This window comes from Equus przewalskii, chromosome 1 (genome assembly GCF_037783145.1).
Source record: "Equus przewalskii isolate Varuska chromosome 1, EquPr2, whole genome shotgun sequence".
NCBI classification, from domain to species: Eukaryota; Metazoa; Chordata; class Mammalia; order Perissodactyla; family Equidae; genus Equus; species Equus przewalskii.
The window spans coordinates 159,298,149-159,310,256 of NC_091831.1; the positions used below are offsets into that span (position 1 = coordinate 159,298,149).

At 39.3% G+C, this 12,108-nt stretch overlaps 1 long non-coding RNA gene and 1 gene segment (V, D, J or C); both read left to right on the plus strand.

Annotated features, from left to right (window-relative positions):
* Positions 1-576: 576 nt before the first annotated feature.
* LOC103542710 (uncharacterized) lies at positions 577-2,107 on the plus strand. The gene is made up of 2 exons (XR_011530200.1): positions 577-707; positions 1,165-2,107. It is a non-coding gene; the product is annotated as an uncharacterized lncRNA (long non-coding RNA).
* Positions 2,108-10,606: 8,499 nt separating this feature from the next.
* LOC103542709 (T cell receptor alpha variable 8-3-like) lies at positions 10,607-11,523 on the plus strand. The segment is given in 2 exon segments: positions 10,607-10,855; positions 10,991-11,523. Coding segments are annotated over 2 exon segments (435 nt in total).
* The last annotated feature ends 585 nt before the right edge of the window (positions 11,524-12,108 follow it).

Below are 12,108 nucleotides of genomic sequence, written 5' to 3' on the forward strand. Positions count from 1 at the left end.
TTTATAATTTCTTGCTGAGTGTATGAGCTCAAGGATTCAGATCCCTTAGCCCAATAGGCTGAGCCCTTTCCTGTATCTCCCTAAACACTTTCTCTCAGTTCCCCTCCCCTGATGATCGCTTACCTTCCCCATTCCTTATACTCTTTTTCCTTCCGTCCTCTAGCTTTTTCTACTATCTCCTCCTCCCCCTCTTGTTTGCTTTCCCTTCTCTCTTTTCTTTCTGCCCCAGCATCCTTGGTGCCCAGCACCCATAAGCATAGGCTTAGAGGAAATGAGTATCAAGGACGTTTGTTCCAGGAGGATGAGAGTGAGCACCATGCACGTCATCAGTTACCTTATCAGGAATAGATGCATTGAGAAATGTCTCCCTGGACGTCAGCAGATACATGATTCCAAGGACCTTTGGAGGAAACTTGAGCTCTAAGAGGTTGTCTGGTTGATAGTCTGCCCTTCTTCTTGGGGACATGACTAAAGCAGGGGAGGAAGATCTGGACAAGGAACTGCTCTCTCATTGGCTGACAAGGTGCTGGCAACAATACAGCGGCAGCTGCACTCTTTGAAAATCTTTGCTAGTAGCTATTGTTTCTGTTCTCTGGAACTTCTTTAAGCCTAGGATCAGACACGAAGACTAAGCTCTGGGCCCATGATCCTAGTTTGTCCCTGAAGTATGAGGCTGGTGACTGGAGTAACTGTGTTTCTGACCTTGGGTAAGTGCTCTGTATCTACCAAGGGATGACTTTGAGGCCAAAGGACCTTAAAGAGTTATTTCCTCTCTACTCCTCTCCCTAAGGCTTTATCCACCATGCTGTGGATGGAATTGAGAACTGATCTACGCATTTGTCTAGGAGCACAAAGTTCTACATGATTAAAACATAGCCATGATTCCAAAAGAGCCTTTAGCAGTATCCAGGTTGTAAGAAATCTCTGGGTTCATTGAGCCAAGGACCCATGGAACAGAGCCTGTGGAGTCTCTGATTCTTGCCATATGTCTTTTGTCTCCATAATGAACACCAATGGTATTTTTGTATTCTAGCAGGATATAAATAAAAACAGTGGAGTGTGGAGTAGGGGCAGAGAGTTAAGTTATGGGAGTGTTGTGTCCTTGGTCCACAGAATTACATTGATTTGTATTCCGGAGCTAATTTGATTTTCTTGACCCCTTAGGGACTGTGATTGATGCTCAGACCACCCAGCCCAATTCCATGGATTGTGCAGAAGGAGAAGATGTAAAATTGCCTTGTAACCACTCTACCATCAGTGTGGATGATTATATACACTGGAATCGGCAAAATCCGAGTCAGAGTCCACAGTATATAATTCATGGCTTACGAGACAATGTGACCAACAACAAGGCCTCTCTGACCATCGCAACAGACAGAAAGTCCAGCACTTTGATCCTGCCCCGGGTCACCTTGAGAGACACTGCTGTGTACTACTGCATTGTGAGAAAGGCACATTGGGACAGATGGGGCTGCACCTGTGCAATATCTTTCTGGAGGCAAGGGGGCAGGGTGGGAGGTAGCAGCCATCAAAAGCAAATCTGGAAGGAGAGTCAGAGAGCAATAAGAAAGAAGGAAAGTTTTTAAAATTTATTTAGAAGTCTTGCATCTCTAAAGAGTTTTCAACGTTTTTTGATATTCCCCCAACAACACACAGATCCATCTCATCATGGAAGGCTCATGGGGAGCAAAAGTGAAAGCCCAGAGCTGAGTCTCCTTCATTCCACACCAGCTCCCACTCTCCTCTCAGAGAAAGCCAGTTCTGATAGTTTAAGGTGTATCATGCCAGCCTCTTTTCTTTCAATCATATATATATATATATCTCTTTGCATATAAGTTGATGCAATTACATACACATTTACATGCACACATATACACACACACAGACAATTGGACTTTTTTGAAATTTTTCACAACATCCCTTTTGATTTTCATGCAGTAAAGTGTCCTGGAGATATCTCTACAGTAGAAAAGAAGTAGAGAAGTCCATTTAATTCTTTTTGATGCCTATTTAATACTTTGAAACATTCCATCATTTAATGAATTACTTTCCGGTTGGTGCAAATTTGTTTCTATTTCTTTGCTATCATAAAGAAAGTTGTCTTATACATCTTTGTCGATTCACTTTTGTAGAGATTTAGAAGTGTCTGTTTTAATGAGATTTCTGAAATTGGAATTGCTATATCAAAAGAAAATTGCATTTAAAATTTTTGGAGACAGTGACAACCATAAGGTTGTTAAGGTGTCTCCATAAGGTGTTAACAATTATACTCCAACCAACAGTAAATGAAAATGCTTATTTTACATCCTTGCGCAAATTGGGAATTATGAGTATTTTTTATTTTAACAATACAAATATACTTTATCTATACGCATTTTCACGATTTCCTGATTACTAGTGCTTTTCAGCAACTTTTTATCCATATATTGGCCCCTGTTTGACCTTGGTCATATGATTATTCCCAACTTTTGACCATTTTTCTGTTAGGTTCGTTTTCTTTTTCTTTTTCTTTATAGAAATTATTTCTATATCTTAGATAGTTCTTTGCTTTTATATTTGTTTGAATATTTTATTCTAATATATAACCTTTCAATTTGTTTATTTTTAATGTGGCTTTTTTTTTTTTTAAAGATTTTATCTTTCCATTTTCTCCCCAAAGCCCCCCGGTACATAGTTGTATATTCTCCGTTGTGGGTCCTTCCAGTTGTGGCATGTGGGACGCTGCCTCAGCGTGGTCTGATGAGCAGTGCCATGTCCGCGCCCAGGATTCCAACCAACGAAACACTGGGCCGCCTGCAGCGGAGCGCACGAACCTAACCACTCGGCCACGGGGCCAGCCCCTAATGTGGCTGTTTTTTACATTGTCAAATCTATCATGTATTTTATTTATTTTTTTGGCTTCAAAAGTCGGTGTCCTTTTAGGAAAGCCCTAAATATATTATATCTTTTAATCTTCATTACTATTTGGGAAAGAATTATTCTGAGACTTACGTTACATATTAGAAAACTAAATTTCAAAAAGATTTAAAAACTTGCCAATATTAGCAGTCTGAAAAGTGTTAGCACCAACTTCTTTTTTTTCTTTCTGCTTTTTCTCCCCAAATCCCCCCAGTACATAGTTGTATATTTTAGTTGTGGGTCCTTCTAGTTGTGGCATGTGGGATGCCGCCTCAGTGTGGCCTGACAAGCGGTGCCATGTCCGCGCCCAGGATCCAAAACAGGGAAACCCTGGGCCGCTGCAGCAGAACGTGTGAACTTAACCACTCAGCCACAGGGCTGGTCCCCCAGCATCAACTTTTTAATTTATTTTTAAACCTGAGATTGTCAAGCTCCAGAATCTTAGCATATGTTGTTCAGTCTTGCCTTACGTGAAGAAACAGGAAGAAGGAGACTCCCAAATAAGGAATCAAATGGAAAGTCAGTGGAATGGATCATAGTACCCATCCCAGAAGGTGACGCACATTTTAGAGCAAAATGTCAAAATGTTAGAGTTGGAATCATGAGTTACAAGATGAGAAAAGCATTATTCCCCAATCCCGTAAAGAGATAGTACTAGCCCCTGAAATATTCAAATAGAAGCAGAAATGCATGTTGATTTTAGAGAAATTCTGAAGCATCCTCAGGTCTGTATTAGCCATGCATTTTCCCAAGTGGAAATGATATAAAAGAAATTAGTACACAAGGCAGAGAAAACAGGAGCGAGGCGCTCCCAACCTTGATGTGAGTGGCATTCAAGACATTCTTGGATCTTCACAAAGACTGAGAAATTTGTCCTGGTACATAAGAGTTGCACACAAATGTAAACTGCTATGATTATCACACTTTGGAAATTGCTCGGATTCCATGAGTGAGAGGTGAGGGAACAGATATTTGTACACCAGTCCTACAAAGTGCAGTGGAAGGCGCTAGTGGCAGTTTCCAAAGATTAGCATATCTCTTTCAAGATCCCTCCCCTTGCTTTTTTCACTTATTTCCTCTTCTTCACAGCTTTTGACCTCATTTTACTTTTGTTCTAAGGCCATCCTCTGCATCCCCATGTTTAAAAACAGAAATGTGAAACTTTTTTTTCATCACTTGTTTGCTGAAGTATCCTCAGTAACTAACGCAGTACCTGACAAATAGTAGATGCTCAACAAATATTTATTGAACAGCTAAATATTCATGACTGAACATTTTACTGACAAATGCTAGGGATACAATAAAATGCTGGTGGGCATGAGTTAGACCTTCTATAACAATATAAGAATGAGCTCAAGAATATTACAAGCATATCATAATCTTTTCTTTCCTTTATTCCTTTTTCCAATCGTTGTTAGTAAAATAGTTCCCCCAAGTACTTTGTTAGGCTCTTTCTGTGAAACATCAATTCATTCCAACTCAAAATTCTCTTTATCTGTGACATTCTTCACAGGTCATGCCAAGTGGTATAAATTTCTCCTTCCACTGTTAGAATTATTAATATATTGTGTTTGTCATAAGGTGGCTGACACCAGATGTTTTGAAAGGTTAGAATGACTTTCAGCTAGAAACCCCTGGAAAGGGGCAGAAAATTCTCCTAACTTTAAAAAAAAGGAAACAGAAAAAAAAGAAAGAACAATATTTAGACGTCAGATGATACTCACAGCCAACCCATTGCCATCACTACAAGCCAAGAAGGTGTAGAAGGTAGACACGATGACTCAGCAATGCTAGGCCCCCGGGAAACACAGCGCTTGCCAACCTAAAGTAGCCCCCACATGTAAATAGATTTTTCTTATATTCTTCTTTTTTTCATCCCTGTTCAGAAATAATCCTCTGCAAATCAAAAAAATCATTTGACTGTTCTTCCACTGTTTTCTGTTTTGAAATATGTTTCTAAACTTATCTTCATAAATTACAAAATTAACAAGTAGTTGTTACTGAACACAAACATAGCTTTGTTACCCAATGTGCATGAAAGCCAGTAACTGAAATGTCGGGCTTATAGCAAGGAGAGCGGTTTGTTATCAAAAGGCAGCCAGACAAAGAAGTAAGAGTTAAAACTCAAATCTACCTCCTGGATGGGAAAAAGGTAGGGGTTTTATTTGTGGTTTCAGGTAGGGGAGAGGGAGCATGTGCTGGGGTTTTAGGTGGGGGGCGGGAGCATGTGGTCTTGCTGGCAGGCTACTTCAGCCTGTGTTGGTTTTGAAGACTGAATCTCTTATTTCCTTGACTGTCTGGACTTTTCTGGTTAGTTTTCATCCTCTGACTGTGTTTGGCCTTGTGAGGCTGAATCTCTTTTCTTCTGGATGTCTGGACCTTGACTGCCTGGGAAAAACTGCTCACTCCTATACTGAGGAAGGACGGAAAGACCTGGTTAGTCTTAAACAACAGTTGATGATGCTGAGTATGCACAGCTGCCATTAGCAAAGCTTACCTCAAATTTTTTTCTCTCTTTTAACTCACTCGTTCTCAGTTTCATAGTTTTTAACGGAACTGTCTTTAGTTGTAAGACTAGTTTGACCATTAGAGATTACCATGAGTAAATGATCTCACAAGAAAATAATGAGTTAAGAACTCTGAGCTCCATTGGCACATTGTTTCTTTTGACTTCTACTTCCTGCAAATAATATGGATCCAGTCAAGGAGAGACTGTTAGCAGTGCACATTGAGGATTCTAATGTTCCACACACACCACCTGTTAAGTACATCTGAGAGACTGATTCTAAAGCTGGGAGAATATTTGATTTGTTCCACCAGAATTGCATGAAACAGCCAACACACTAAATGAGTTTCAAATTAACTGACCACCGTAAGTACATGACATAAGAATTTTGTAAGAAACAAAGTAGCACATGTGTATGTATGTATCTATGTGTGTGTGTGTGTGTATATATATATGTATGTGTGTATACATATACATATATGTGTATACATATACATATATGTATATGTATATATATATGGCACATGGAAAAGAAAATATCCTGAGCACAAGAGGAGGAGAAAACTTTTAAAAATAATTTATTTTGGAATTAGAGCAAAAGTTTAGAAAACTGCATCATCAATGTAATAAATAAGTGGCGATTGTAAAACATAAAGCAAAAATCTAAAAGTAGAGAGAAAATTGAAATAAAAGAGAAGAATAAGATGAGCCGATGGAGATTGTTGATAAAAAAATCATTTGTGATAAAACTAATACCGAAACAGAATTACAAAAAAAAATTGAAAGAATACATTTGCTCAATTTTCCAAACGTAAAGGATGGTCTTTTCAATAAGTGGCATTTAATAATTTGTCATATGGAAAAAATATATCTTGTGCTTTATATCATATGTAAATAAATGTTCAGATGTAGTGCAGATCTCAATGTAAGAATAAAATATAAAGCTTATAGAAGAAATACAGAAATTTTTTTCAAAATTTTGCGTTAGGTAAATATTTCTTACATAGGATACAAAAAAATTTAAGCATCGGCATTGGACTATATTAAAATTGACATTAAAATTATTTCAAGAGTTAAAAGAATAGCCATGAATAGAAGATATTCGCACAAGTACTATTTTCACAGGCTCATTGTGATTTAAAAAAAATATGTTTAAATCAATAAGAAAACAAGCAAACTGATAGAAAAGGCAAAAGTCTTAAGCAGGTATTTCTCAAAAGAATGACCAATAAACACATCATTTCTATAAAGCACAAAAACAGACATAACTAATGTATACTGTTAGAAGCCAGGATGGTGTTACCCATGGGATGGTATCATGAAGGTCATAGAGAGAGCTCTGAAGTGTTGCTAAGGTTCTGTTTCCTGATCTGAACGCTGGTTATAAGAGTGTGTCAGTTTTATGAAAATTCATCAAGCTATACACTTATAATATATTTACACTTTCCTATATGTATCCTATATTCCAATAAAATGTTTTAAATGATACAATGGATTGAAATTAATTATAAGGGTATATATAAACTACAACTAAAATTTCAGGTATTGTAATTCCAGCTTTCCCTTTTTGTGCCTGAAATATTTGAGCAAGAACACATTTGTTAAACAAACATGACTTCAGGCCCTGGGTAAGCCCTGGCCCTCTATTAAAAGACCATAGATGAGAAATGTGACAATGGTCTTTACCCTCTATCTGGGACACAAATCTCGGACTTTTGACCTTTGATATTTGGTCCAAGGAGCCTACATAGCGACGTTTTAGATTAATAGGAAAAGTAGAAAAGCCGACTGAATAGGAAAGAATGGTAAATCTCTCAGTACACTTACATCGTATTGATCAAAACAGAGTACTTGGTGACCCCAAGCTGCAAAAGTCTATGAAGGTAGGTATTTTTATCTAGGAACATTGCTAACAAAAGTAACATCAGGATTCTGCGAGTAAGGATGAAGAAATAAATCCACTATTTGTAGGTGACAAGCCTTACATATAGTGTATGGCAGACAAGACTCACCATAGCCCTAGACATTATAGGTCTCCCATAGCACTGTGGTGTGTTATGCGGTCAAAAAGACTTGTTAGCCAACATCTTTGCCATAGCTAGCATTATCCCAGAATCTAGTCCATGGTTCCAGTTTGCTGTAATAGTGGGTAAGGGAGTTCATCCTGTCTTTGGATTTGGCAGAATGGTGAAATAGAAGAGAGAGGAGTGTGTTCATTGATGGCGTTTACAAAAGATCTCTGAAATGACTGAGTTTAGACTCCATATTAGATAAGGAAGCAATAGAAGGTAAGAGAGGGATGATTTTCAGAAAAAAAGTAGAGGGATTGGATACTTAAATTACCAATAGATAGGGAAGCAAGAGAGAAGATTCACAATCAACCTTACTAAACATCCCAAAGTCTTCCAGCACATTACGGCCTCCGTTGCAGAGACCCAGGCAATTGTTTACAAGCAATGAGCGCAGTGATCATGGAGCTCCAGGGATTGTGCTCCAGGTGTGCCCTCCACCATGTGGGCTTTGAACATGGGGTAGAGCTACTTTTGTCTAGTGTTCCAGTCTATAAATAGAAGTACACTCAGATTATGTAAAGTAATGTAATGTGATGTGATGTAATGTGATGTAATGTGATCTAATGTAGTGGATGAGAGCTGAATCCATCTGGACAGGCAGAATTTACTGATCTATGACACCTATTGAGAGACTTGAGCACCATCTGACCTTACTGTGGCCTTATTCCTCTGTGCTAGGACCCCTTGGAAGCACATTCAGTCCTACGTGTGACTGACCGCTCCCAGAGAGGAATGATTCTCCAAGGTATCTGACTCTTTTATTTTCTAAATTGACCTAACTGCCTCTGACCTTCCCATGGAAATCTTTCCACTTTGGCCTCTACATCTCCATTCTGTTGTAAGCAAACATTCTACAGCCCCTGTGAAAATTCCTTCCACATGCCTTCCCTGAAACCCGACTCCTTTTGGAATACAGTTTCTTCCTCTTGTCCTTGCTCCTTGTTCTCCCTCATCTGTAAGACCTCAGATCTAGAGACAGGAACCACATTCTGTTCACCACCTGTCAAAAAACCCCAGACTATTGTCTGTGCACCTTTGAGGCTCAGGTCTTTCACCTCTACTTTTCCCCAGCCCTTTTCCACTACCATCTTTATAAACACCAGACACCCTTCCTTATATATTGAAGACTGAACACAGCTCAGAAGATTCCACTGTAACCTGAAACACCACATGACTTAACTGTCCGCATGGACAATGTGGAGAGAGCCTGAACTCATCAACTTTAAAGACTGTTGATTAGAATCCCCTTTAGCCATTAACTCCTATGGCCACACTGTAGGTAGATCTGACGATAATTCTCAAGTTAGACGCTGTTTCATCTTTGAAATCTTACATCCTGTCTGAAACCTTGCATCTTTAGATTCTTACGCTCAGTTCCTTCTACAGCACTTGTTCTTTGATGATATATGATCATTTAGTCCCTGATCCCTTTATTGTCATCTTATTTCTCAGAGGCTCACCATTTTTTTAAATTTCTTATCTAAACACCTAAACTGGATGGTCCTACTTCAATCTTTAGTCATTAATCTTATAGTTCTTGCCCCATTTCTGTGCTTTATCAGTGATTTTATTAATTCCCAAACAGGGATTAATGTCCTGCTGTTTATAATGGACTTTGCTAAGCAGAGTTCAAAATAATCACACAAGTGTGCAGATTGGTGTCACTGAAACCTGTTGTCATCTTCAACACTAACTAGGTTTACAGTGTTGCCAGGAAAGTATTATTTTTTTTTACGATTGTCTCCCATTATCATTTCCTACAGTGGCTATTTCAAAAGTTCTCACACGCCTCAGACTCCCTAACCCAGAACCTCCTCCATTCACTCTTGGGAGGCACTTAATTTCTATTCATAAGAACAAAAAGGATCCCATTATAAATTAATACATGTTTCAACTTTCTGCCTTCACACTCCCCAAAATTACTGAAATATACACCAATCTTTTCCTCCTTCATTCCAGTAAAACTGGAAATAACTGTTCCTCCTTGTACCAAAATTTGTTCCTCTGGTCCCTATTCCAATCCCATCTGTCTCCTCAGAACTTCGATCCATTGCTAACAGATTATTTCCAAAAGCTTGTAAATATATCCCAATCTTTAAAAACTCAACTATTATCACTTCAACATCCTTGTCTAGTTAACACCATGTCTCTTTCCTCCTCTTCAGAATTCAACCTCTGGAAAGAGATTTCTATATTCAGGTTCTCTTCTTTCTTGTCTCATCTCCCTGCCTCATCCACTGCAGTTTAGCTTCTGATGAAAAGACTCAAATCGTAATCAATAGACACCTTCTAGTTGTCATCTTACTAGATAGACATTTCTTCAGTATTTGATCCTTCCTTCTTAAAACTCCCTTTCCCTTTTCATTAAGGAAACCAGTCATTTCTGATTTCCCACTTATGTATCTGGACTACCCTTTGAGCTTTCTTTGATTCTTTTCCCACTGCCCATCCATTCAGGATTTGCATTCCTTGAGGATTTTCTTTAATTTCTATTCTTTTCTGAGTTTTGCTCTGAGTGTTTGTCTTGGTGAAATCACGTCTACTCTGAAAAGGTGGGACTATCTCATAGATAACATAGAGGTGAGGAGCTGGGCTTCAGTTTAATAGAAGTAGTGCTAGTCCTGTGTGTCCTTGGACAAATTGTTTAACTTCATAAAGACTTGATTTCCCTTCTATTAAGTGAAGATAATACCTACTCTAAAGGGCTATAGTGCTAAACTATCAGTGGTTAATAATGTGGATTCTGAATCATATTACTGGGACAAATTCCAGTTGTCGCTGACTGTGACCTTAGACAAGTTACATCCTTCCTTCTGTGCTTCAGTTTGCTCATTTATAAAATGAGCATGGTAATATGATTTACTTCATAGGATTAAATAATGCTACTTAATTCATAAGATTAAAAGAGCCTCTTAATAAGCGGACTCCTGAAAACACTCGTCAGATTACAGTGCTAAGAAATTCAAGCCTAGATAGGAGCAGGAAGGAGATGGGGCACAAAAACTTTGACTCAATTTGTTTCTACGTTTGACCTCCAGAGGGCAATGTTGCATAAACCAGAAATGTCTCCTCTAACAAAAGTTATGCCTCACTCCCATGAGCTTCTTCACCTTGCAGTTCACTGAGGGGCACATTCTGAGTAGGCTCCACACCAGGAGCAGTCATTGTCAAGGAAACATCTCTTATAAACAGTCTGGAGAACTTACCTAAACAGGGACCTCTTGAATCTCAGATTTTCACAGTTACAAGAACTCAGCATCCTCTGGCACATTCCTTCCTGCTCCTCAGGGAAGAGCTTCCAGAAGATAGCTCTCAGCTTCTCACTGCCTAGCCATGTTCTCAATGACTATTATGCTGCTTGGAATGCTCTTCACAGTGAGTAAGTAACATTGTATTCCATGCTCCTGCCTCCGTAGAAGGAACATTGTTCCAACTAGAAACTGAATAGAGACAGTGTCTCATTATAGGTGGGTCTATCTATCCTGGTATGACTGACTCAACATTGATGTTTCAGGAGGAACGGGAGCCCAGTCAGTGACCCAGCCTGATGACCACATCACTGTCTCTGAAGGAGCCTTTCTGCAGCTGAAGTGCAATTATTCCTATGGTGGATCTCTTGCTCTCTTCTGGTACATCCAGTACCCCAGCCAAGGCCTCCAGCTTCTCCTCAAGTACATAACAGGGGACCATCTGGTTAAAGGCATCAAAGGTTTTGAGGCTGAATTTAAGAAGAGTGAAACCACTTTCCACCTGAGGAAACCATCAACCTATTTGAACGACTCAGCTGAGTACTTCTGTGCTCTTGGTGACACAGTGACTGAGACTGCAGGGGGGGCTGAACACAAACCTCCTGAGACACTGGAGTTTTCAGAGATTCAAGGACACAGCCTGACCTGTTCTTAGTAAGGTCTCTCATTGGATAAAAGTGAGCAGGGCTGGGGAACAGAGCCCTGGGGAGCGCTTGGTTCCTGAGGATAAACAGGAACTTCAATGTGTTCCTTGTTTTACTACTGGGTCATGTTAAATAAGACCTAGAGGTATTTTGCTAAGTGAAATAAGCCAGACAGAAAAAGACGAACTCTGTATGACTCCACTCATAGGTGGAAGTTAACATATAGACAAAGAGAACTGATCAGTGGTTACCAGGGGGAAGGAGGGGTGGGGGGAGGGCACAAAGGGTGACACGGTGTACCTACAACATGACTAACAATAATGTACAACTGAAACTTCACAAGGTTGTAAACTATCACAATCTTAATTAAAAAAAAATAAGACCTAGAACAGAGAATCTTGTATGGATAGTCTCCTTCTAGTTGCATTCTAGAGGCTGAGGATTCTAACTTAATATGACCAATACTGATTTCTGATGTTTCACCTTCTGAACTCACCTCTAACATGCTCGTCCCACTACCTTTTGCTTTTCAATTAATAGCACCTCCATTTTATCAGTACCTCTGGTCATAATCTCAGAGCTATCTTTCCCTCTTACTTTTCTCTCACTTACATCTGTCAAATTAATAAACAGAAATCTCATTAAATTGGAGTGGGGAGGCCCAAAGGGGGAGCTCTAATGCCCTATGTCAATAGCAGAGCCCAACAGGAAGAAAGACTTGCTCTTCTTGACCAGCAAGA